This window comes from Mesocricetus auratus, unplaced genomic scaffold, assembly GCF_017639785.1.
Source record: "Mesocricetus auratus isolate SY011 unplaced genomic scaffold, BCM_Maur_2.0 Super-Scaffold_4256, whole genome shotgun sequence".
Classification (NCBI taxonomy): Eukaryota; Metazoa; Chordata; class Mammalia; order Rodentia; family Cricetidae; genus Mesocricetus; species Mesocricetus auratus.
The window spans coordinates 121,676,736-121,704,615 of NW_024429182.1; the positions used below are offsets into that span (position 1 = coordinate 121,676,736).

Genomic DNA, 27,880 nt, shown 5'->3' on the forward strand with positions numbered 1-27,880 from the left:
TAGGACTGAGACTCAACTCTGGTAATCCGGCTATGGAGTCTGATTATAACTAGCCTGCCCTCAGCCCACTGCCGCATTGCTTGAGGACCTCTGGTGATTGAGCTAAGTTGCATTACTCCACATCCCCTGACCTTGCAGTATCTTCCTGTTCCTCCCACAGACCTCTGTATCTCAGCGCACAGTACTTTCCAACTGCTGAGGTCCAAGTCTTGGAGTCATTTTCGGTTTTTCTTTTGATGTCACACGGTTGATCCATCTGTCCCTTGTAAATGGCTCCATCTCTTGTATGGACCTTTTGGTTCTTAACATGTCCTGGATAAGATCTTGATTCATATTACTGCCACTGCTGGTTAAGATTATGACTGCATGCTCTTGTCTGGCCTCCCTGTTTCATTTCTGGTCTCAGAATGCCCTTCTTGAGTCTGTTTTCAGTAAAGCAACCAGAGAAATCCTTTTTAGAATTTGCCAAGTCTTGTCAGACCTCTGGTCAACATCTTTCATGACTTCCAACTTTGCCCTGGCCTCTTTTATGGGACTCTGCATGCCCTTGAATATCTATGTAGCTCAGTTCCTCTCATTCGCTCAAATATTACCCTGTCTCTGAGGGCCTCCCTCAATTCTCTGCATAACATTGTCTCCATCGCTCTTGTTCGTCTGAATGCAGTCCTCATTTAACACAGAACTTGTCTCATTTATTTGTGCATTGTTTTATTCTTCTTACTTAGGTCAATCTCTTTCTGTCCCCCCATCTCTCTCCACCCCCATGCATGCTCTGGTAGACTACGCCAATACTCGAGTCATCCCCCAGAGTAAACCTGCTACCATGCACGGCTGGGATGATGACTTCTGACTACACTGTTTTCATCTAGGAGTTAATTTCCTGCCTACAAATTTCTAGCAAGTCTAGGGGCCATTGAGTACAGAGCAAATTAATCTACTGGGAGCCTTAGATTCCCCATAAAGACTTCATGCTGGATTTGATCTACAAGGCTTTTCTCCTTGTGACTTGCTGCCCATGAGTGATCATCCTGGGCAGTCTAACTGCTGTGGTCTCAGTTCAGTAGGTTTGATCAGCGTTGTCCTCTGTGGAGAAGGTGATGAGGTGATTGCCTTTTGCTTTTGCAGTTGTTTTAGCAGAACAGGGCGAGCCTTTGGAGTAGTCTAAGCTAGCAAGTCTTAGCATGACCTTTCCTACCAACTGGAATGCCACTGTGTTGTGAAGCTAAAAGCAAAAACAAAACAACAAAACCCCAATCAACCAAACAAACAAAGCAAACAAACAAACCCAAACTATCAAGAGTGTTTGCATCCAAATAATTGAAAGGTAAGGCTAAAGTCTTTTGATGGAATGTTCTTTAGAGCCTTATCCAAATAACATTAACTTTTCCCCCTTTGACATTATTATAAAAATGGCTTGATTGTTTCATGTTTATGTTCTTTCCTTGGATTTTACAGAATTTAATGAAATATAAACACCCCACCTGAAGGATTTCATTTGAGCATTTTCCCTGAAAGGGGTTGGGGGAGTTTCCTGAGGACCTGGAGTTCGTGTGATAATTGTTGTAATACACTGGTGAGGTCTGACCAACCTCCTGTGACCCTCTGACACTAGGTGTCCTATTGATGAAGAGAGAGCAGTGCAGGCACACACTACAGGGCACACAGCCTTCTGCGGAATGGAGAGTGGAGATGGTGCCCTTGTTTCTTCTGCTGCCTCGCGTTTTGAGTGGGGCATTTGCTGACGAGGAACCCATTTTTGATGTGCTGAGAGTCAGTGGTCATGCACGGCATTTGTGCCGAGCTATCATCCTGCTGCCTTTCTTTTATTCCTCAATGCCATCCTGAGAGTTGATTGCTCACATTCATTTTGGAATGATTGCAGCTGACAACTTAGTATAAGCTTTGATTTTCTTGTTCATAAATTTTAACCGCAATGCTTTATTGCAAAATATAGTTTTTGTATTTTGAGATCTTAATAATAACATTTCCCCCTTCCCTTCCTTCCTTCCCAAACGTCCTCTGTACCACATTGCTCTCTTTCAAGTTCATGACCTCTTTTTCTTCAATTGTTTATATATATAAATATATATACACATATATGCTCTCTATATATACACATTATATATATGTGTGTGTGTGTGTTTATATTTCCCAAATATAAAAATACAATTTGCTCAGTCCATATAGTGTTACTTCTATGTGTATGTTTTCAGGGATGACTGTTTGATATTGGAAAACTGCTTTGTGAGCTCTCCCTGAGGAAGACTTTTCCTCTCCTGCTATGCATTCTTGAGTCACCTGTTGCTCTTAGTCTAGGATCAAGGCCTTGGGAGCTCCATGCTTCACATTAGCAGGTCTGTTGGTATCATCCTTGTTCAGGTCATGTTTGGCAGCCATGTTGGTGAGACTTTATGGGTGTAGCCTCTGGCATTTCTAGGAGACACCTTGAGAGCTAATTTTTATAGTTGAGAAAGAGGGAATTTAATAACTTGTGGGACACCTTTGTTTGGGCGGAGACTCATGTGGGTGTAATGCAGAATTCATTGTGTCCTGGGTAAAGCACGACACAGAATAAATACAGGGAAACTCATCAATCCTATAATGAGTATAAGCTAACAGTAACAAGTCCTGAGGAGTAGAATTAGTCAAACCTGAATGTCTAAATGTTCACATAAGTAACGGAGACTTATTTCAAGAGTTTGGGTCTGGAGAGATTGCTCAGTTGCCTAAGAGTGCTTACTGTTCTTGCAGAGGGACCAGGTTTGGTTCCCAGGATATACATCAGGTGGATTACAACAGCTAGGAACCCCAGTTTCAGGGGATCTAATAGTCTCTTCTAGCCTTTTCAGGGTCCTGTATATGCATGGTGCATATGGACTCACAGAGGCTTACACATATACACATAAATAACAAATCATTTTTTAAGTAAAAGTAATTAGTGGATAGGACTCTCCGGCTGCTCTTTTTCTTCTGTTGCCCCATCTTCTAGAAAGTGCTATGGACATGGTTCAGTGCACATGATCTTTATCTCCTGGAGATGATCTTTGTAAATATATTGTTAAGCATCTCCTCTTCCAGAAGTTTCTCCATGCATGTAACGGGGGAAATGGCTTTTCATACACGGATGGTACACAGGCCTGACTAGGGTTACCGTCTTTCATTTCAGTGAGGTAAAGTTAGGTACCCTGGCAGGAGTTGTTTTTGATTAGAATCAGATCGAAAGCTTGGCAGTTTTCTTGGTGCTTGGGAAGGGCTGTCCTATCAGAACATACAGTGGGCAGTGCCTACTTCAAAGCCAGTGATTAGATAATCCTTTTGAGTGAGTGTGAGTGGAGTGAGGGGTGGGGGTTTGTAGAGCACACATTTACTGAAAAGAATAATACGTTTTCTCCTGCTTTGCCAACTGTCGTGCTCTTAACATTACAGATGTTAGACCCAGTCTAACATCTTTCCTCTTGAATATATTCCCTAGTAGGAAAAGAAAGTTGAGTGGTCAGCAGGGTCTGGGTGGGTGCATGAAGTGGGGAAGCTGTCCTCTGGCTGATTCTCAAGCTTGACAGACTGGTGGTCTAATCTTAGGATTTTGGATTTGTGTGTTTTTATCATCCCCGGTAGAAAAGGGGCTTGTTGCTCAGTGCTGGGGATATGTCTTCCAGAGAGGCTGGAGAGGAAAAGAAGCAAGCCTTAGGTTGAGAGTGAGAGCAAATTGGTAATTCTTTAAAAGACATGCAGTTGAGGGCTGGGAACACAGCTCAGTTGGTAGAATGTTTGTTGAGTGCAGAGAAGGCCCTTTGTGAAGTCCCAGCACCGCAAGATGAAATGGGCTGTACAACCGAATGATGAGCAGCTTTCCCTAAACACTCACATGCCGGTATTTTTAAAAGTGCTACTGATAGTTTTGTAGAAGGCAGACTGCATTGAGGGCAAATCCCTGGCCCAGGAAGGAACTACACAAGTCACTGTGCCTGGAAACAGCTTGCATGATTTGTTCAGTTTGTGTAAGCAGAGGGGCACCCCGCCTCATCTATTTCATCGGCTCATTGTTGTAGGGCAGAAAAATAATTTCTTTACTTACTGCGAAGTTTATAGCTGAGACCCCATAACAAGAAGTATATTAATAAGAGAAAGGCGTACAGATTTATTTAGTAAACGTTTTATGCAGCAAGGAGGCTTTGGTAATGCAACTTCAAAGCTGTGGGAAGATCTCTCTCTCTCTTTCTCTCTCTCTCTCTCTCTCTCTCTCTCTCTGTGGACAGTTATGTGAATGTGTGATATGATCTAATGGGGAGGACTTAGCAAGAGGTGATTTTTTTCATTTCTTTTTGGTTTTGTCTTAATTCCTTCCAACTCCAGATGTAGGGAGGGACACAAGTCACGTGGGATGTCATGGAGAAGGGAGAGAGAAGGTCAGGAGTTTTCATCCTAGGTTTTATGGCTTCCTTCCTTCTGGGAAGAAGATATGAGGGGAGTCTGGTGTATTGTCTATTCCTGGGGAAGCAGGGGCAGGGGAAATCACACACTGCAGCTTCTGCTATATCTTCCCTGACTAGGCTACTGTGTTCTGGAGCAGAGTTTCCTGCCTACACCCTATATGAACTGTCTAATCTCTGGTCCAGCACAAGTCCTTGGAACTTTCTCCACGTTCTGGAAACTTGCTTAAGTCTGAGCAGCTGGTTTCTACTTCTCCAGAAGCAATCACAAAGCCTTCTTCATGCACAAGCCTGTGTATCTGTACCTCAACTTAGATGGACAGCAGCTTGCAGATGGCCTCTTGGATTTCGAGGGAGAAACCATTACCGTGTGGTTTATGATGAAGAAGTATTTTCCCCCCATCATTGAAAAGAAAACAGCAGGGTGTTAGCTGGTTTCATTGCAAGGTGAAAGTGGTTAAAAATCACTTTCCTGATGCCAGTGTTTAGTCACGTAGCACAGAAAGACATCTTGTGTTTGGTTTCAGGGCTCCCGGTGACAGCAGCCAGCAGCACTGGGGGTGGATCCTGTGGCTGTCTGATGTAGGAATGTCCTTCCTGCAACTAAGTGCCATCTGTTTCTAGTAGCTGGGGGGAGGGGCTTTCAGAAGCTTATGAAAACATCCCTGCTGGAACTTCTCAAAAAGTCCCTGCTTGAGATAATCCTCTGTACGCCCTGGCAATTTAGACATAGGAGGCACTGGGTATGGTCGCATACACTCTTGATCTTAGCAACCAGGAGATGGGTGCGGGTGGGCTGTCAGTTTGAGGGCTATTTAGTGAGATTCTGTCAGAACAGAAAGAGAAAGGGGGTAGAATAACAATGACATGCTTTTGGGGCTTACTTGGTTAGCACTCTCAGCTTGCTGGCTCTTTATCTCCTCCCTCTCCTGGCCCCTATCATACTCCTCCGACATGGTGCTGCCAGTTGTTTCCATATTCAGGGGCAGTTTAATGAAGAATGCCATAATAGGCTGTTTGAGTTTCCATCACTCTAGGCTTGACTTGGATAGGAGTCTGTGCCAAGTTCTGATACATGCTATGTGGGAGGCAAAGAAGAGGTATTGTTGGACTCTACCCTCCAGGTGCTTACAATCGAGCAATCACTGTAAGGATGAGAGACTTTCCTCTGTATCTCATAGGCTCTTGAAAAATGCTGATATCATTGGACATCTCTCCTTGCCAAGTATGTAGCCTTGATTTGCACAGAAGGAAGTGGAGGAAGTCAGGTGTGTCAGGTCACATGTGATACTTTGTGATGCCCCAAGACCACAGCAGAGATGACAAGTTGTCTCCGCATCACTGGTACCATAGTGCCTGATAGAAACAGCTCAAGAGAAGAATGGTTTACTGTAGTTTATGGTTTCAGAGGGTTCTGTCTATCAGGGTGGAGGAAAGTGGATTGGAGTGGCTCAAATCATTGCGGCTGGAGTGTGTGGCAGAGCTGTTCACATAATGGTTGACCAGTAATAAGAGAGAGAGAGACAGACAGACAGACAAACAGACAGAGAGACAGACAGAGAGACAGACAGAGAGACAGAGACAGAGAGACAGAGGCAGAGAGAAACAGAAGAGAACCAGCTGAATACAATGTTCAATGACCTACTCCTAGTGACCTATGCTGGCAGCTGTGTCCCACCTTTTCAAAATATCCAGAACCTCCCACAATAGTGCCACTAGCTGGAGACCAATGGTTCAAAATATGACATATCAGATTCAACTGATAAAGGATATATACCTGGAATATATATGGAATCTGCTCTGCCTTTCTCCAGATTTGTAACCATGGCAACATCTTTTGTGTCTCTGAGCTCACTGAGATCCTGGTCCAGTCTCTGGGAGCATTATGTGAGACTGTGTATTAGAATATCCCAGACATGGACTATAGACACATTAACACTTTCTTCCTTTGCTGTCTTTATCATTTGGAGTAGAGTCTAGAATGGCACAACATGCTAGGCTACAGTGCTAAATGTGTTTGCATTCCTGGGAACATGAGAGAGAGAGACAGAGAGAAAGAGAGAGAGACAGAGAGAGACAGAGAGAGACAGAGAGAGAGAGAGAGAGAGAGAGAGAGAGAGAGAGAGAGAGAGAGACTAACTATACAGAAGTAGTAGACTTGAGTAGGGTGTGCATGTCAGGGCAGGGAAGAATCATGGGGCCAATATCACTCATGGCTTAGTGATCTGTGAATAATTAAAGGATGTAGGTAGATATTTAATGTGTTGAAATGAGTTCAAAAAATCATTTCAGGGAAATAGATGGAGCTGGAGCTGCAAGATCAGCTATGAGGACTCTATAATTTTCCAATTGAGAGAAGAACAGGACAGTGGGAACTTGTTAAATTCTCCTGGGTGTCCAGCACTTGACACAGGGCCTCCATATGACTCCCAAAGTTTGACAGAACAGATGATGAGAGCAGCAATGAGTAAGGCCATTTGCCTAGGGAGGAGCTACCAGAAAGACAAAAATGGAGCTGAGAGCTGGGGTGTGTATTGTTCAATGAAGGGTAATTTAAGGCCAAATCAAGTGTTTTGAGTCTTGGGAGGATACTAAGAGAAATTTTCCAGCTGTTTGAAAGATGAAGGGCCTGATAGTTTGGGATGATTGGCATAAGAACCATGGCATAGAACCATGTCAGTGGGATGACATGGAGTGCTTGGCCCTAGACCTTCTTAGGCTTGGTGACACAATGTAGAAGTTAGTAGTGTCATCAGGCAAAATCTGCCAGCCACACAAGGAGGAAGTCATTGAACTCTCCTTCCTGGTTCATTTTGTAGTGACCAATAATCCTCAATGTCAGATGTGATTTCATTGTTGGCTTAGTGGTTCAAGTTATTTGTTTTCTATTTTTGAGACAAGCTTCCTATCAGTAGAATTGTTTTTCAGTAGGCTCTATTTTGGGAAGAAAACAAATTTCTAAAATGGCCAGAAGGTTATAATATCTCTTCCATTCTCCAGGATATTGAAGCTTTCTGGAAATATGACCACTATAATAAGTGGTTTCTTAGGGGAGCTTACATCGTGTCCCGTGATCCTTTGCATGCATCTGTCCAGTAGCAGAGGCCTCCACTGTAATAGCTTCCACTTTTATTTCTAAAGAAAAATTGTCTCTCAGATAAGAGAAACAGGAACAGTATCTGATACCTCCAAATCTGCTCCCTTCCTCCCCTGCCCAACTCTAAAACTTATCTGTATTGATTTCTCTTCTTAGGCTTTGAGGTGTCAATTAGCTGATGCCTTCACTTAAATTCTTCCTAACCTCTCTCAGTCCTTTCCAGCCTGTGTCCATCTTTCTGTCCACATGCATATGCAGCCATCTCAGCCTTCTTCTCAAACATCTCCCTGCTGGACTCACTGCCCACCACGGGGATCCCTTCACCTGATAGTTTGACATCACCTGAATTTGCTCAACTTCACTGTCCATCTCAGTGTTGGCTTAGGGTTCAGATGCTCCTGAGTGATCGTACAGGGGTGTCTTTATTCATGACTGACAGAAGTTGTTCTTTGTTGAGTAAACTTATAATGGAAAGCAGCAGAGAAGAGATAAAACCTACCCTTTAGACTGGGGACAAGGTGCTGTTTGGCAGCTCGCCCTTTTCGGAGGCAGTCAGTAGACTTCCATATATAGACAGTGTTTCCTGATCTATTGTGGGTTACCAGGAGCTGTCCATCTAGCAGGAGGTGATACAGTAAACATGGCAGGTGAGCAGTTTAGTTTGAATGCTGATTTCTGAATCTACTATCATTGGGGGACCTAGACAAGAGACTTGTCTTTGAATCTTAGTTATGACATCTATGAAATGGAAAAGAGTTATCTATCTCCTAATGTTGCAAAATTGAAAAGGAGAAATTATTCAGTTCAGAAAATATTAGTTTGTACCTTAATGAGTTTGTATCTTTGGCAAGCACCTTTTTCTACTTTCTTTGGAAATACCAGCTGAGGGGCTGGACAAATGCCTCTGTCAGTGAAAGTGCGTAACACACAAACCTGAGGACCTGAGTTAAGACCCTCAACACTTGTATAATTAGCAAAGCATAGAAGTGTGCGTCTAGAAGTGGGTGTGTGAGGGGTGTGAAGACAGATGCTCCTCATAGCTCACTGGCAGCCAGTCTAGCCAATCAGGAAGAGACTTTGCCATCAGGAAGCAGCTTTGTCTCAAACAATAAGCCAAAGTGTAATAAAGGGGAAACAGCAATTGTCAGCCTGTGACTTACACACCACACACACACACACACACCACTCACATATACACCATGCCCACACCCAAAATAAAAATAAAATATCAGACTCTTCATTTAAGAAAGAAATTACATTATTACTGTGCATATTATGCAAATCATAAAAGCAAACCTGGTGAAAATACTACAATATCATGACATCTGCTGTGAGCCTCAGTTGCCCCTTTAAAGGTTTGTTCCCATTTCACTAGAAAGGACAGTTAGAAAGTTAGCAGGGAGCTGGTAGAGCTGAGATGGCACCCTTGGAGATCCTTACCTCAAAAAGAACTGAATGACCAATAGAGTCACTCTCTCTCCTCACAATTTGATTCTATTTAATGGTATAAAACTCATGTTAGGTACCATGAAAAGCAACATCACTGCTTCGCAGGTTTTCACCTTAGTAATTATCCATTTTGGGAACAAAATATGAGTGGGTGCCTACAGCTCAGGGTCAGTATGTGGAGGAGATTCAGGAGTTGTGGAAGAAAGTCAGGATCCTAGACCAAGGTGGCACAGGGATTCAGGGCAGGGCTCCAGCAGAGTGGGGGTGCCAGAATATCTTTTCCTGAGAAGATTTGAAGATTTGTGTTTGGGTGGAGGTGCAGCTAAAGTCCCCATTGTCCTTTTGGTCTGGTTGTCCTTTGATGCATACGAACAAGGTCTTTCTCTCTGTGTGTATTTACACAGTAGCTTCTTCGGCTGTTTTTGGGTTCCTACTTGGGCATAGGCACTGTGCCAACCTTTGTGAAAATGTCAACTTAGTCTCATAACAACTCCATAACTAGAATGTCATATTCTTCTCGTTTCGCAAATGAAGAAATCAAAGCTTTCGGGGTCAACTATCTGCTCTGACTCACAGAGTTGGTGTCTATAAATATATACAATGTCAAAAATCTGCTTTGTGACACTGACCCCAAGGCAGAAAATGCTGTGAAAAAAATTGTGATGAAATCAAATCAAAGAGATGAGGGACTGGCAAGAGGCCCATACATTTGCTTTTAGGTTTGAGACGGGGTCCATATTGCTGTGTAGTTCAGGCAGCCCTTGACTTTAAGGTGGTTCTTGTGCCTCTGTCTCCCCAGGGCTGGGATTAAAGCTGTGCACTCCCACCTATGGGCCTGTAAGTGGTTTGCATTAGGCTCCTTTCCCCCAGCCTATCATACATCTGAAAGAAGAAGGCTCCTAAACTGTGGGATGCCTGGCTTGTTGGCCCATGGTTCCTCACTAGGTTTTTGCTGCTCAGTGTTGTCTTCAGGTACAAGCCTGCTGACATCTATGGGAAGTTCTGCTTTAGATGAACCAAAGGCACAGCTCAAGGACTCCAGATCTTTTGTAGGTTGTACTGTGGTCTGAAACTTGCCGTTGGGTTCAGTTCCTCTCAGGGGACTCATATCCCTCCTTTGAGCACCAGCTCCTGTGTCCTTCCCTTCTGGCTCATCTCCTGGAAGGACCTAGGTGTTTGAAGGTAGGATGTCTCTTTGCCCTTGTCTTTTGATTAGAAAGATATGATGATTTGCTTCCAGGGGAAGAGAGCTTAGGTCAGAGGTAGGTCATTAACATTGAGGAGGGAGCTTGCTGATGAAGCAGATGCTCATGCTCCTTCTGCCATAGCACACTTGTCCAGGAGTCTGCATCTGAGCAGCACCAAGGAGCTTTCCTGACAGAGCAGACCACACAGCGAAAAACATTGTCCAGTCTTTAGAATGCAGGCAGCAAGGGAACTAATGAATTTTTCATGGGGAAAGGAGTGAACACTTATTGTCTTAAAAAAAACAGTCTTGTCTTATAAAGACAATCCTGTCAGAGATATTTGCATAAAGTCATACCTACGAATTTATATAATCCTATGGATATTATTGGTATAATATATCAGTACCTGATTTCCTAATGTTTACACTAATATCGTTTTCCATTTTCTTAATAAAGGCCCTTCAGAGACACAATTTTTATATTACCATATTATTTAACTGTATAAATATTTCAAGGTTTATTTGCCTGGCCCCCATTTAGTATTTGAGGTACTTCAATATGTTAATATAAGCAATGCTATAATTAACATTCTTCATCAGTTGTTGTCCTACTTTTCTATTTTAAAAGCAATAGACATTCTCAGGCTTGGGATTAGTATTACTTTAAAGTATTTGTTTTAATTTTTTGAGGAAAAAAACCCCAGGGGGTTTGGTCTTGCTTAATGCTGCTTCTTTTTCACAGCTTTGAAACCAGTCTTCTGTTCTGATACAGTGGAACTGAGATGGGGGGGGGTTCATCTAAGAAGGGAGAAGAACCCTTAAGGTTATAACACTAATGAACTAACGTGGTCCTGAGCGGGGCAAACCCGGAAGTGACTGTTGGAGTTTCGAAGAGCTATCTCCCATTCCTAGCCAGATAAGTGGGTCCTGGTATTTTCAACCCACAGTTTATGCGACCTCTGCCAGAAACACCAAACAACATGTTTTAAGAAATACTGCAAGTGATGAAAACCTATATTATGCTCAGAAAATCGGTAACAAACAACTCAAGTTCTCTTGGAGCACTGTGTCCCCACCATCTTAACTAGGATGCTGCCAGCTTTAGAGCTGAGAGGAAAGACGTGGTGGCTTCCTTGGGGAGTGGGTCTCACTTATCTAGCCTTTTCATTTTCTTTCTCTTTTTAATTTTAATTTACTTTACATCCTGCCTGCAGTTTCCTCTCCCCCCGTCTTCTCCCAATCCCCTTCCAAAACCCCAATCCATTCCTCCTCCATTTCTGTTCAGGAAAGAGGAGGTCTCCCATGGATATCAACAAAACATGACATATCAAAGTTGTAGTGAGACTAAGCACCTCCCCATGCATTAAAAAAAAGCTGGGCAAGGTGACCCAGGATGAGAAATTGGGTTCCAAAAGCCTGTAAAAGTGTCAGAGACAGCCCCTGTTCCCACTGCTATGAGTTCCGCAAGAGGACCAAGCTACACAGCTGTAACATATATGCTGAGTGCCTAGGTCAGTCCTATGGAGGCTCCCTGGTTGTTGGCACAGTCTCTGTGAGCCCCTGTGAACCCAAGTTAGTTAACTTTGTGGGTTTTCTTGTGGTGTTCTTGACCTCTCTGGCTTCTATAATCTTTTCTCCCCCTCTTCTGCAGGATTCCCTGAACTCCACCTAATGTTTGGGTGTGGGTCTGCATCTGTTTCCATCAGTTGCTGGATGAAGCCTCTCTGATGACAATTGGGCTAGATCATAATAATTTATAAGTATAGAAGAATATCACTAGGCATCATTACATTGACTTTTTTTCCCTCCAGTTGTATTTGGTTCTATACTAAGTCTCTGGGTCATTCAGCCCGTGGGCCCTGTATTTTTCTTTTAAAAATGAAAGTATTAATTTCAAAGGTATTGAACCAGTGGGTCCATTTACAGTAAAGTGGGGCCCTTTGACTCATAGGTGGTTTTGAGTTTCTGTTAGTGAAACACTGAGTAACAATTAACCTTCTTGGTTGAGCAAATATTTTCAAAGACTAGCTATTCTCAAAGACTCTGCATTTAGTGATGGAGCTTCAAAGCAAAGTAAGACATACTGCATTTCCTGTCCTAGCCTTGTTCATAGATTTCCAGCAGAGAAACACACACACTAAACAAAGAGACATGAGTAACTAACATAATATACTACATAAATATATACATATGTATATACATATACATATGTACATATATACATACATTCACACACACATACATAATACATACATACATACATGCCAGGAGACTTCTTAGAGCAATTCTAAGTGTACAAGAATTAAGAGTTATCAAAGTTGTCATTCTATAAACATTACTCTTAATTAGAAAGAGACATTATCCTGGATATTAAAATAGGAATACTTATATATTTCTCAGATGGCACATTGTGTGTTAGTATAAATACACAAGAAAATATTGGGGAAGATGGCTGCACAGAAACCATTCAGCACAATCCCCACTTGAGAGATGAAGGGTTGGTGATTGACCTAGGATCCCACAATGGCTTGAAGATAAGAATAGGCCAGCAGCGCAGCCCTCTATACAGTGCCTTTCTCATATCCCCTGCATCTCCAAGTATTCATCATTGGTGTTAATTTCCCAATAAGGAAGAGGTTAGAATAGGGAGTTTCACCTCTTACTAGGCTCATGGGTGGAACCAGACACAACAATCAAGATAATGGATTGGCTAGCTTTAGTATTGTTGTGCTCAAAACATTTGATAGACACAACGTCAGAGAAGAAGATTTATTTGGGTTCACAGTTTAGGGCATTCAGCCCATTATGATGATATGAGGAAAGCATGGAGGAACCCATAAGCTCACATCATGGTAGAACCAGAAACAGAAAGTAACATGGAGTGTCCAGGGATAATATGCTCCCAAAGATCTTTCCAGAGTAGCCTACTTCCTCTATCTAGGTCCCACACCCTGAAGTTGCCACAGTTTCCAGAAATAGTATCCCCAGGAGACCAAACATTGTAATACATGAGATTGTGGAGATACTATGGAGATACTTCATATTCAAACACAACAGAAAAATTAACAGAGAATAATAGTTTTGTATGACACAGGGGCCTTTGGCAATGATAACACAAAGAATCAGGAAGGTCTATAGTGTGTTGTGTGGAAGTATGACTGGAGGATGGGGGTTGGGTTCAATAGTAGCAAAATAATACAAGGCCTGTTTGTTTGTTTAGAGTCTTTATGGATAAGGACGTTGCATTTCCTCTGGGCACTGGGTGGGCATCTGTGGGATGAAGATCTTATGACCAACTTTGGTAATAAGACAAAGAATACTTTTGTGGCTTTGGTGGAGATAGGAAAAGGGAAGGCAAAAGAGACATTCTTGTGTCTATTGATTTTCCAAATGCTGAGGCGCCATATGTGGGATCAGCATGTCTGGAACCCCAGCAGCATCTAAGCTCACTGGGACACACGATCATCTCTTTGGTATCTGAGTTTGTTGCCTCACCCCCTTTTCATTCATGTAGAATAGATGACAATGAGCCTCTTAACATTTTATCAGAAGTTTCCTCACATGCCTCTCCAAATTCCTGTTCAACAGTCAGGGGTACTTGAGGAAATGAACCCTTCTAAACATAGGGTGCCCACTGTGTTCTTTATTTGCCCTCATGGATTGGGGTGACTTTCCCATCAAAGTCAATTTTATTCAAAGGAACAACTTCTTTTGACTTCCATCAAGCAGGACACCAGTGTGTAGGCTCTTCTGTGGTTGGTCCTGCTGTCTTTCCTGAGGGAACCATCTTCTGTTATTGCTGGCACTGAAGAAGCCACATTCTGTGCTCTTGGTATACTACTACAAGAGCTTGACTGAACCTGGAGAAAATCTTTACATTTTATTTTCTTACCCAGCTGTGATCCATCAAGCCATAACCAGACACTGCTTTGTAATTCTCTCTTCCAATAAAGAGTTTTCCTCCCTTCTACAAGTAGATGCCAGGCAGTTTACCAAAATGGACCCTCAAACCTAGACTCCAGTTATAAACACAGCTCTTAGCTATTTAGGAGAGCCTGCATACATCCAAGTTGTCACAGTTTCCAATAAAGAGGCTCATTACTGTGGTAAACAGACTTTAGCATTAGATGGACTCTTCAGTAGGAGTAGCTTTACAGAGGTACTCTGTGCACGTCACAGAATCTACTCATGGACACACAATTAAATGATTTTTAGTGAATTTATTGAGTTGAATAGCTATCACTGTAACCTAATTTGAGGACATTCTCATCACTTCTCTGCTTCCCAACTCCCTCAAGTTCATTTTGGAGTCAACACCCACTCACATCATGGCCCTAGACCAACCATGGCCTCTCTCATTGGTGAATGGCTTATTTTGGTTATTTTATGTAAATAGAATGATGCAATCTGTGGCCTTTTGTGACTACCTGAATATCTGTCCAATCTGTTGTATGTATCACTAACTTGATCCTTCTTAGTGCCAATTCATGCTGTACTGCATAGAAAGATGACGTTTCATTCATGTGTTCACGAGCTGGCGGGCATTTGTGTTAATCCCACTTTGGAGCTGGTATAGATGCTACTGCTGTGAGCACTCACATGCAAGTCTTTGTGTAAGCATATGTCTTTATTTGTCTTAAGTACATTTTCCAATTGTAATTTCTGGGGTTTTGGTAAATATAAGTTTAATATTTTAAGAACCTGGCTAACTGTTTTCCAGAGTTGTTGAGCCATTGCCAACTCTCACCGTTAGCATTTTCTAATAGTTCTGGTTCATCACCTTCTAGCCCACACATGCTGTCATCTGTCTGTTGATTATAGCTATAGGAGTGGGTGTGTAGTAGTGTCTCATTGTTGTGTTAAGTAAGTTTTTGTTCAGTTCTCCCAGCTTTCAATTTGACAGTGTGTCTGGAATTACCCAAAAAGAATCATGAATAAGGAGCCAGTGTTTACCAAATTTATTTGATCTTAGAATCCTTTGTATGTCTCTTAAATGAATATGCTCCAGGACTACTGGTGTTCAGACTTCTGGGAAGAATTGAATAATTTGTTTATATTATTGTTTTTAACTTCATTCTGAACAAGTGTCTATGGCACAGTGCTTCTGAACCAAGCAGCTAGACGAGGTTAACACTGTGAGCATTAAAGAAAGACAACAAACAGATCAGCACTAGGGGGTTTGGAAACGGGTTTCTCTGTTCTTGGTTCCCTAGCCCAGCCCAGATGTATCCATATCTCATTGGGAGGGAGCTGGTCTCAAGCTGGGATCCTGACTATATTTTAATTCCCAATGTGTAGACAACAATCATTACATTGCACGGATGTCAGTAAGATGGGATTTGCTTTGTGATGTTTGTGCATGCTGGGAGTCATGGTGACTGAGGTTTGAGGAAAGCTCACTGAATCCTCATGATGACTTTATTTATGCCTGAGTGCTATCATTATAACCATTAACAAATGAGGAGCCTGAGGCACTGAGAGGCTTCTGGTAGTTTCCACACAGATAGCAAGAAATAGAAGACACAGGATTTGAATCTGGGTCCCCCAGACATCAGGGTGATTGAAGTATATCTTACTGCCATGCCAAAGAGGCAAATCAGTCAAATCAGTCAGGAAGATCCTTTGTTTGTCCCAGTTACAGAGTTCTGGAAATACTCGTGATCTAGCTCTTTTGGCTGCTTAGAATCACCACTGTTCCAGTCTCCTTGGTCCTCCTGTCTTTACCTACAGGGTACACTCTGTTCCTGTTGCACCTGTCTTCTGGTGCATGTACCTCCCTTGTTCCACTATCCCCATCCCAGAGTTTTGTTAAAAGCCAGGACTCACATCCCCACCAATGAGATCTTCCCTGACCTCCATTCTGCACACCCACTCCACACATTTTCACATTTTATTGGATCCCGATATTTATACAAACTTCCCACCTCTGAGCAAGCACTGAGATTGCTGAGATTGGCTGGCCACTTTCCTCTCCCATCAGTCTCCTCCTCTTCCCCACATGGATCCTCTGTGGCAAGCCAGCTGGCTTCTCACTGATGTCCAAAAGGAAGAGCTAGTCTCACTTCCAGGCCCTGCTCTCCAGCTTCTGGAGCCTTCCTTGTGATGCCCACGTTTCTCCCAGCCCTCTCTGTCTTTGGATGTCTCCATACCTCTAGGATGCTCTCTCAGCAGGTCCTAACCCACAGTGGCCCTTCCTCCCCTGAGTCCCCTTACAGAACCTTCTCATTACCACTCTGGGTCGCTTGTCTGGTTTCATGCCCAGTCTTGTTCTCTGGAAATGTGATAATTATGGGACTTCCTCATAGGGCTCTTATGCTGATCAAAAGATGTAAAACCTGTACAAACATGATAAACTTAGCCAGGATCTGGCACAAAACTATAAGGCAAGTGTTCAGTAAATGAAAATATGTGATTGATTAAATAATTAAGATTGTGTATCAGTTGTTTCTCTCATTGCCAAAAAACAGATAGAATCAGTTTTTTCTATCTGCCAAAACCAGGGAAGGAAGGGTGATTTTGGTTCGCAGTTTGAAGGTCAAGTCCATCATGGTGGTAAAGGTTTGATGGTGGGAATGCGAGGCAATTGGTCACATTGCATCTGTAGTCAGGGAGCAGAGCACATGATGCTTTTAGTCTGTTTGGGATTCCAGCCCGTGGGATGTTGCCACCCTCCTCAGTTAAATCTGGTTTTGAAACAGCTTTAGACATTCCCAAAGATGTCTCTCCTAAGAGATCCTAAGTCCAGTTACACTGACACTGAAGATTAACCAGAGTGTAAATTTCATTTCCAAGTGATTATCTGTGTTGTTTTAACTTAACTTTCTCATAATGTCTCAACCTCTTGAGAACAAGGTTAAGTTGTGAACATTTACACAGAGCCTTAAGCACCAAAGATCCTGGGAAATGCATGGCGAGGGTGGGCAGAAAGACTCAAATGTGGGAGTAGGATCCACTCTCCATCAAGATTAGCTCTGCTGCTAGCTGAGTGTGGGGCCTTGAATTGCCTCCTTGGGTTCATTCCAGTTTCTTTCTGTCTGCACAACCCCTAACGTTGTGTTTGAACTCAGTGCCACACTTAGCCCCTGGTACTGATTCTTTGTGTTCACTTGGGTACATCCTTCAATCCTCCTCGTTCTCTGTCTCTCCATCCGGGACACAGAGAATCACATTTCATTCTTGGCCCTGAGCCTCTATAGATGAGGGATCATGGGATGTGATCCCTTTAGTGTTTAGCCAATGACTGCTCTTAAGGGTGTCTTTCCAATGCTGCTTTGTTGATAAACTTGTTGACTTCCAAAGGTTTACAGTAACAGATAGTGGATCGAATCACAGAGGTGTGCTATGTCCCAGAGGCTCTTAGAAGTCCTAAGTCAAGAGCCATGAGGGAGACAACTGCTGGTGGCCTCGGGCCTGCTGTTGTGTGTAGATAACACTGTCTGTGAATGTCCACATCATCTTCCCTCCAAGCACATCTGTCTCCAGATGTTATTTGCTTTGTTCGTAAGGTCACAGTTGCTTTAGGCTCATGGTGATGTCATATTTTATCACTTCTGTAAAACCTTGGTGTCTGTGTGTGTGTGTGTGTGTGTGTGTGTGTGTGTGTGTGTGTGTGTGTGTGTGTGTGTGTGTGTATGAATGCTGAGGCTAGGAAAAGGTCAGTGGGCTACCTTTCTCTCTGGCTCTACCCCACTTATTTTGTTGAAATAAGATCTCTCACTAAAACTGGAGCTCACATTCGGTTTAATTTTCAGGCAGGCTAATGGTCAGCAAGTTCAAGGAGCCTCCTCTTTTCTTGACACCCAGGAGAATGGTTAGGCGCATTTGGACTCATGTCTTTATATGCGCCAAGCATCGACTCACTGATCTGTCTCCCCAGGGTCAGACTCTATTCTTAAGGAGATTACACTCTAGGATCCTGAGGGTCAGGGTTCAATTTATCTTTTTGTGAAGGAAGCAATTTAAACCACAATGTTGCAAGTGACTAATTGGTGTTCTCTAGAAAATGTTGTGTTGCAATAAAATAAAATAAAGTTGCATGTCATTTCTCAATGAGACAGAAGCTTCAGGAAATACTAAAACACTTGAGAGTGGGGACTCTTTGCTTCACTGCGCTTGACATTCACAGCTGTTCGTTTAGCCAGCTCTGGTTTGAGTGGGGTTAGCTTTGACAAAGACCTGTTTCTTTCCACAGAGAAAGCTCCAGAATCTTTTACCCAAGTGGTATTTCCCACATATGCTTTCAGAATTGAAAATCTTTCATTCCTGGCTTGTGACATTTTTGTAGGGACTGCAGAATAGAAACAACCCAGCAGATCTTCGGCAGTTGGCACACTGTCTCCAAGTGACAGCATGCTGCAAATGCCCCTACTGTTTATGTGTGATGTATTGTCCTCCTAGGGTTCCTGAATGCATGCAATATAAACTGATTTAGAATATTAATCTTACATGATCCAGGCCACCCTGGAAATTTATTTACTGGAGATGGTGAGAATTCTGCAAGAGTAGAGTGAAAATCATTCTTTTATATTGGACACTTGTATTCCTTCTTTTTAGTCTTTCTTTCTTTTTATTGTTTCCTTTTTTATTTAATTTAGAAACAAGCTTGCTTTACATGTCAATTCCAGGTCCCTCTCTCTCCCCTTCTCCCCTGTCTCCTGCCAACATGCTCCCCAGTCCCTTCCTACATGGAGGATTTCCAGAGTCTGTCATTTCATTCAGGGCAGGGCCTAGGCCCTTCCCAATGAGTCCAGGCTAAGAGAGCATCCCTCATTGAGGAATGGGCACCCAGAGTCCATTTGTATGCCAGGGATAAATACTGATCTACTGCCCAACGTTCAATAGATTACCTAGGCCTCCTCACTGACACCCACATTCATGGGGTCTTGATCAGTCCCATGCTGGATTTCCAGCCATCAGTCTGGGATTTGAGAGCTACCCCTTCTTTATTCGGGTCAGCTGTTTCTGGAGGTTAAACCAGCCCAGTCTTAACCCCTTTGCTTATCAGTCCTCCCTCTCTGTCACTGGGTTTCTTGAGTTCAGTTCATTGTTTAGCTGTGGGAATCTGCCTCTGCTTACATCAGTCATTGGATGAAGGTTCTGTTTCCCGGACTCTCTGATCATGGGATTGTAGGCTGACACTCCCCAGATCTATGTCTAAAATCCATGTATGAGAGAGTACATACCATGTTTGTCTTTTTGTGACTGGGCTACCTCACTCAGGATGGTTTCTTCTTGTGCCATCCATTTGCCTGCAAATTTCAAGATTCCATTTTTTCCCGCTGAATAGTACTCCATTGTGAAAATGTACCACATTTTCTCTATCCACTCTTCAGTTGAGGGGCATCTAGGTTGCTTCCAGATTCTGGCTATTACAAATAATGCTGCTATGAACATAGTGGAACAGATGTCCTTGTTGTGTGAATGTGTATCCTTTTGGTATATGCCTAAGAGTTGAATTGCTAGGTCTTGTAGGTTGATTCCCATTTTCCTGAGGAATCACCATACCAATTTCAAAAGTGGTTGTATGAGTTGGCACTCCCACCAGCAGTGAAGGAATGTTCCCCTTTCTCTAAATCCTCTCCAGCATAAACTGCCATTGGTGTTTTTTATTTTAGCTATTCTGACAGGAGTAAGATGGCATCTCAGAGTTGTTTTGATTTGCATTTCCCTGATGGCTAGGAATGTTGAGCACATTCTTAAGTGTCTCTCAGCCATTTTAGACTCCTCTATTGAGAATTCTCTATTTAGTTTTATACCCCACTTTTTAATTGGATACTTTGGTGTTTTGGAGACATGCTTTTTCAGTTCTTTCTAAATTTTGGAGATCATCCCTGTGTCAGATGTGGGGTTAATGAATGTCTTTTCCCAATTTGTGAGTTGCCTTTATGTCTTTCTGACTGTGTCCTTTGCCTTATAGAAACTTCTCAGTTTCAGGAGGTCCTATTTATTACTTGTCAATCTTAGTGTTTGTGCTACTGAAGTTATGTTCAGGAAGCGGTCTCCTGTGCCAGTTCTTTCAAGGGTGCCTCCCACTTTCTCTTCTAACAGCCTCATTGTGGCTGAATTTATGTTGAGGTCGTTGGTCCGTTTGGACTTAAATTTTGTGCATGGCAATAGATATAGATCTATCTGCAGTCTTCTACATGTCAGCCTCCAGTTATGCCAGCACCATTTGTTGAAGATGCTTTCTTTTTTCATTGTATAATTTTAGATTCTTTGTCAAAGATCAGGTGTTCATACATGTATGAGTTAATGTCGGGGTGTTCAGTTCGATTCCATTGATCTATCTGTCTATTTTTGTGCCAATACCAAACTGTTTTCAGGACTATAACTCGGTAATACAGCTTCAAGTCAGTAATGGTGATGTCTCTGAATGTTGCCTTATTGAACAGGGTTGTTTTGGCTATCCTGGGTCTTTTGTTTATAAAGTTGTTCTTTCAAGGTCTTTGAAGAATTGTGCTGGAATTTTAATGGAGATTTCGTTAAATCTGTATATTGCTTTTGGTAAGATTGCCATTTTTACTATGTTGATCCCACCTATTCAAAAGCATGGAAGATCTTTCCTTTTTCTGGTGTCTTCTTTAATTTCTTTCTTTAAAGACTCAAAGTTCTTGCGATACAGGTCTTTCACTTGTTTGGTATTTTATGTTGTTTGTGGCTACTGTAAAGGGCAATGTTTCTCTGATTTCTTTCTCAGCCCTTTTATCATCTGTATATAGTAGGGCTACTGATTTTCTTGAGTTGATCTTGTATTCTGCCACTTTACTGAAGATATTTATCAGCCGTAGGAGCTCCCTGGTAGAGTTTTTCAGGTCACTTATGTAAACTAGCATATCTTCTGCAAAAAGTGAAAGTTTGACCTCTTTCTTTCCAATTTGTATCCCCTTGATCTCATTTTGTTGTGTTATTGCTCTAGCTATAACTTCAAGTGCAATATTGAAGAGGTATGGAGAGAGTGGACACCCTTGTCTTGTTCCTGATTTTACAGGAATCACATTGAGTTCATGTCTATTTAGTTTGATGTTGACTGTTGGTTTGCTGTATATAGCTTTTATTATGTTAAGTTAAGTTCCTATTATCCTGGATCTCTCCAAGATCTCTCATGAAGGGGTGTTGGATTTGGTCAAAGGCTTTTTCAGCATCTAGTGAGATGATCATGTGATTTTTGTTCCTCAGCTTGTTTATATGGTAGATTACATTGATAGATTTTCATATGTTGAACCATCCCTGCATCCCTGGAATGAAGCCTGCTTGACCATGGTAGATGAGTTTTCTGATTTGTTCTTGGATGCAATTTGCCAGTATTCTTTTGAGTATTTTTGCGTCAATGTTCATGAGGGATATTGCTTTGAAGTTCTTTCTTAGTTGTGTCTTTGTCTGGCTTGGGTATCAATGTTATTGAAACCTAGTAGAAAGAGTTTGACCCTTCTGCTTCTATTGCATGGAATACTTTGAGAAGAATTGGTATAAGCTGTTCTTTGAATTTCTGGTAGAATTCTGCACTGAGGCCATCTGGACCTGGGCTTTTTTTGGTTTGGAGACTTTTGATGACTGCTTCTATTTCCTTAGGGTTTATAGGTCTATTTAAATTGCTTATCTGTTCCTGATTTAATTTTGGCAAGTGATATCTATCCAGAAAATTGTCCATTTCCTTCAGATTTTCAAATTTTGTGGAGTACAAGTTTTCAAAGTATGACCTGATGATTCTCTGGATTTCCTCAGTGTCTATTGTTATGTTCCCATTTTCATTTCTGATTTTGTTAATTTGGGTGTTCACAGTCTGCCATTTTGTAAGTTTGAATAAAGGTTTGTCTATCTTGTTGATTTTCTCAAAGAACCAACTCTTCTTCGTATTGTTTTCCTAGTTTCTACTTTATTGATTTCAGCTCTCAATTTGATTATTTCCTGGCTTCTACTCCTACAATGTGAGTTTGTTTCTTTATGTTCTAGAGCCTTCAGTTGTGCTGTTAATTCTCTAGTGTGACTATTCTCCTGTTTCTTCATGTGGACACTTAGTGTTAAGAAATTCCCTCATAGTACTGCTTTCAAAGTGTCCCATAAGTTTGGGTATGGTGTGTCTTCATTCTCATTGAATTCTAGGAAGTATTTAATTTCTTTTTTTATTTCTTCTTTGACCCAGGAATGGTCCAACTGTGCATTATTCAATTTCCATGAGTTTGTAGGATTTCTGCAATTTGTGTTGTTGTTGAATTCTAATTTTAATGCATGGTGGTCTGATAAGGTGCTTGGAGTTATTCCAATTTTTTTGTACATGTTAAGGTTTGCTACATTGCCCAAGTATGTGGTCAATTTTTGAGAAGGTTCCATATGGCAATGAGAAGAAGGTATATTATTCTTTTTTATTTGAATAGAATGTTCTATAGATGTCTGTTAATCCCAATTGGGTCATACTTCTATTAGTTCCTTTGTTCCTTTGTTAAGTTTCTGTCTGGGAGTCCTGTCTAGAGGTAAGAGTGGGGTCTTGAAGTCTCCCACTATAAGAAGTGTGCGGGGCTTTATATGTGACTTGAGTTCTAGTAATGTTTCTTTTATGAATGTGGATTCCTTTGTCTTTGGGGCATAGATGTTCAGATTTGAAACTTCATCTTGGTGTATTTCTCCTGTCATGAGTATGAAATGACTCCTTCATCTCCTTTGATTGATTTTATTTTAAAGTCTAATTTGTTAGATATTAGGATTGCTACCCCCGCTTATTTCTTGGGTCCATTTGATTGGAAAATATTTTCCCAACCCTTAACTCTGAGGTAATGGCTGTCTTTGAGGCTGAGGTGTGTTTCTTATATGCAGCAGAAGGATGGGTTTTGTCTTCAAATCCATTCTGTTAGCCTGTGTCTTTTTATGGGCGAGTTAAGACCATTAATATTGAGGGATATTAATGACCATTGATTGGTCATTCTTCTTTGATTTGGAATGGTTGTTGGTGATGGAATTATATGTGGAATTCTACCCCTTTTTTCTTTTGGCTGTTGGTAAGGTGGGATTATTTAATGCCTATGTTTTTCTGGTTGTAGTTTACTTCCTTGGGTTGGAGTTTTCCTTTCAGAACTTTCTGTAGGGCTGGATTAGTGGATATGTATTGTTTAAATCTGGTTTTGTCATGGACTATCTTATTTTCTCCATCTATAGTGATTGAAAGCTTTGTTGGGTATCTCAGTCTGGGTTGGCATCTGTGGTCTCTTAGTGTTGGTAGAATATCTATCCAGGACCTTCTGGCTTTCAGAGTTTCCATGGAGAAGTCAGGTGTGATTTTGATAGGTTTGCCTTTGTATGTTACTTGGCCTTTTTCCTTTGCTGCTCTTAATATTCTTTCTTTATTCTGTATGTTCATGGTTTTTACTCTTATGTGGCGAAGGGACCCCCTTTTGTGGTCCACTCTATTTGGTGTTCTGTAGGCTTCTTGTACTTTCATTGGCATGTCTTTCTTTAGGTTGGAAAAGTTTTCTTCTATGATTTTGTTGAATATGTTTTCTGCTCCTTTAAGGTGGTTTTCTTTACCTTCTTGTATATCTAGTATTCTTAGGTTTGGTCTTTTCATGGTGTCCCATATTTCCTGGATATTTTGTATTAGGTATTTGTTGGACTTAAGATTTTCTTTGGTCGACAGGCGTTGGTGGCGAATGCCTTTTATCACAGCACTGAAGAGGCAGAGGCAGGCAGACCTCTGTGAGTTGGAGACCAGCCTCTTCTACCAAGCAAGTTCCAGTACAGGGTCCAAAACAATACAGAGAAACCCTGTCTCGAAAAACCAAAAAAAAAAAAAAAAAGATTTGCTTTGGTCAATGAATCTATTTCCACTAGTGTATCATCAATACCTGAGATTCTCTCTTCCATCTCTTGTATTCTGTTGGTTATGTACTATGTATCTGTAGTACCTGTCTGTTTGCCCAGCTTTTCTATTTCCAGCATTCCTTCAGACTGTGTTTTTTCTATTTTACCTATTTCAGCTTCCAACCCTTGCACTATTTGAATTGTTTCTTGCAATTTTTCTGTGGCTTTTCCTCTCTTTCTTTCTTCTGTTGGATTTTTTGGTTTGTCTTTTCTTTCATTTGTTGCATTTTTTGGTTTGTTTTTTTCTTCCGTTTCTTTACGGGATTTTCTCATATCCTCTTTGGGGCCTCTATCGTTTCCATGTAGTTGTTTTTAAGGTTTTTCTCATATGCTTCATCTGCAATGGGCTGTTCAGGTCTTGCAGATGTAGAGTTTCTAGCCTCTGTGGGTGTCATATTGGTTTTGCTTGTTGTTGTTGCTGGGTGTGTTTTTATATTGTCTCCTTCCCATCATTTCTTCCTGTGCATGCAGAAGGAGTCTCTTCCTCTCCTGGTGGGTTTGTCACCATGATTCTTTTCCAGTGGGTGGGAGCAGGTCCAATACCCCAGTGCCTCTCCTCTTGTGTGAATGGCGGTCATCCTAGTATCAGGGCCTTGGCAATCTCTATGTACGCTGGACCATTACCTGTTCCAAGGGTGGATAATGAGACTTGGACGCTGGCAGTCTCTGGGCAGGCTGGCTCCTGCAGGATGGGAGCTGCAGTGTGCAGTACCCTGGCCTTGGCTAGTTGTGTGCAGATCACCGGAAGGCAGGCTGTAAACAGACCCAGGCCTATCTAGCCCCAGGGGTGGAGAAAGGGATTATGGTGCTGGGAGTCTCTGGGTGGGCTGAATCCCATTGGGACAGGATCCTTAGTGCGCAATCCCCAGGTCTCCGGTGGTTCTGCTGAGGATCATTCTTTTAAGTATTTCTTGCTGCTCCTTTAGGACTTTTGCTCCAAGTCCCATGGGTTGTTAGTGGCGCTAATGAAAATGAAATTTTCAGGCCTGATTTCTACACTACAGTTCAGTCTCTTTTGAGAACAGATCCTAGGATTTCATTTCTAATGGGTCACCTGGGTGGTTCTCACTCACTCTGAGTTTGAGAACCAGTGTTTTCTATCATTCTCCCAGGAAAATATGCTTTGTATCATTGATTCCCCAAGCCTGAGTCTGTTCAAGGCTAAAGGTAGGGAGATCCAGGTGGCATGTGTAGGGTAGAGAACCTAGAGATGGGCTGTGGGCAGGGGAGGCATCTATCAGCTGTGACAAGGGAAGTGTGTACAGCATAGCATGAGGTGACATCTACTGAACATGGGGAAAGGCAGTGGGCTTCAAGTATGGATGGAGGCCTAGTAAGGCTTGATGGCTATGAATTTGTTGGCAGGTGGACTGAACTGAGGAATGGGTTTCTGTCAGCCCTGATGGGAAGAAATCTGAATATCTTTCTCAGTTAGAAAATCTGGTTGCAGGGCACAGCTGGAGTAGAGAATGGTTGAGGGAGGGGTCTAGCCTGTACTGGTGAGGGCCTGCTCAGTGAAGTGGGGCCTCTGACCTACTTGGGGAGCTGTGCAAAAATTAGGATTTGTGATGTTCAATCGGCCCTTCTGTGTGCTCTAGGGACTGCGTTTTCAAAGTCCCCATGTGGTCAAATGTGTTAGTCACCCAGGCCAGGACTTAGGACACAGCCTGTAAAGAACTGTGGGCCTTGAAGTGAATCCTAGCTTTGTGTCCCCTTGTTTCTGTTACTAACCTTCCCTGAGCCACACTTGCTCTTTGCAGCTTTCCCTCCCTCCTCACCCCCTCTTTCTTTCCTTATTCTTCCCTGCCTCCTCTAGTTCTCAGGCTGGAGCTCATTTTCAGGTCACATTTGGGTACATGGTAAACGCCATCCAATGATGACTCAAACCTTGGGAGACATGAGATTCTAGAAGAATCTTGGGTGCTGGATTCAACAGAGGGATTGGAACTGGGTTATAAGACAGTCTCTTGATCCTAGACAATGCTGGTTTCTGGTTTTCCAGAACTAGAACTAGGAAAATAATATTCCCTGAAAGGATACTGACACTCAGGCTGGGTACTTGGAATATAATCTTATGCATTAACTACTAATGTCCTTGCTTTGCGCACATGAGTACTGAGGCTTGGAAAGAGGTGTGTATGTTCACACCTGTGGTGCATTGGAGTCATGTCTCATGAAAATCCAGGAAACATGCTCTGGGTCTCAGTCCTGAGACCTCAGATTCTCCGTTATTACCATTTGATTCAAATACAAGGTCAGAGTGGCCTTTAGCTACAGTGCTGATCTCAAAAGCTAGATGGGCCTCTGAGAAAGCTATCTAGGATATTTCTGTGCTCTACATTTTAGATGTAAAATGGTACAGTTACTTCACACTTCACAATGAAGTTGGAAAAGCATGCATTTCCACAACAGAAAGTGACCTGTAGGATACTGCCACTGTTGCCAAAAGCTTGACATGTTCAAAGGAAACCCGTAACACAAAACTGCCTTGTGCTAGAAATCCCTTAACCACTTCCTATTGCATTCCTTTGTAAGATCTAACCCTTGACATTCACTCAGTTCTTCAGAACTCAAAGGGCTCTCTGGACAAGGTTCTCTTCATCAGCCTCACTGATTTAATCCTTATTTAGCTTATGTGAATTTGAATGTCTAACCGAGATCTACTTCACCTTACACACAAAGTGTGGGTATTAGTAAATAAATTAATTTAATTCAGAGATGGTGTAACTATTCCCTTTCTTGTCTCTATTCCCAGGGCATAACCTTCAGTAGAAGGACAAATCACCACAGCCATCGAGCTGCCAAGTCCTGCCCCCACCTTGTCAAAGAGAGCAGCTGTACCTGTTTTAAATCAGCACGTCCCAGCACAAGCCTCTGGGTCACAGAGGGAGAACAGGCCAGAGTCTGAAACTTTCCAAAGACATTTAACGTACACTGAGTGTGAAAGGCCACTTAGGTTGCCTTTGTATGAATCTGGTTCGTTTGAGAAACAAATTAAAAAGGTGTCAATTCCATTGAAGACTTCACATGGACATACTCTCCATTTCAACCATATTATAGATGATGGTTATTGGAACAGCCCAAGGATTTACCACCAAGCAAGAGATATAGCTTGAGAGGCTATCAAAACATTCCAGAACCAAGGCATGGATGACTACAGGTATCGGGGTAACTATGAGGGCTATGCCCCCAGCGATAGCTACTACCAGGGCAATGAGTCAAACCCGGAAGAAGATGCCCAGAGTGATGTTACAGAAGGCCATGATGAGGAGGATGAGATCTACGAGGGCGAGTACCAGGGCATCCCTCATCCAGATGATGTCAAGTCTAAACAGGCTAAGATGGCACCGTCCAGAGCAGATGGCCTTCGTGGCCAGGCAGACATGATGGCTGAGAGGATGGAAGATGAGGAGCAGTTGGCCCACCAATATGAGACCATTATTGATGAGTGTGGCCATGGGCGTTTCCAGTGGACCCTCTTTTTTGTCTTGGGTTTGGCCCTGATGGCTGATGGAGTAGAAGTGTTCGTGGTGAGCTTTGCCCTGCCCAGTGCAGAGAAAGACATGTGTCTGTCCAGTTCCAAGAAAGGAATGCTTGGTAAGTAGAAACTTCCAAAGGTCATTTTCCTTGTGACATCAAATACATGAAAGTAAAGGAGAATATATATTAATCTCCTTATTATATATATTATATATCTCCTTATCATATATGCATATATGTATATGTACACATAAACACAATATATATCCGGTCACTGTTAGATACTTTAAATATGCCATGGTGTCCTGAAAAGTTATGATTTTATACTAATTTACCATTAGGGTGTTATTGTCTCATAGAAATAAATTAACCAATTGATTGGCTCAAATT

The 27,880-nt window shown here is 42.2% G+C and overlaps 1 protein-coding gene across 3 annotated transcripts in view; it reads left to right on the forward strand.

Moving 5' to 3' along the window:
* Sv2b (synaptic vesicle glycoprotein 2B) overlaps window positions 1-27,880 on the forward strand; it is a 185,665-nt gene that overhangs the window by 87,163 nt on the left and 70,622 nt on the right. For all 3 annotated transcript variants that reach the window (XM_040730190.1, XM_040730193.1, XM_040730195.1), the window contains exon 2: window positions 26,766-27,607. In XM_040730190.1, the coding sequence (XP_040586124.1) occupies window positions 27,157-27,607 (451 nt within the window). In that variant the 5' untranslated portion in view covers window positions 26,766-27,156. The remainder of the gene's footprint in view (window positions 1-26,765; window positions 27,608-27,880) is intronic.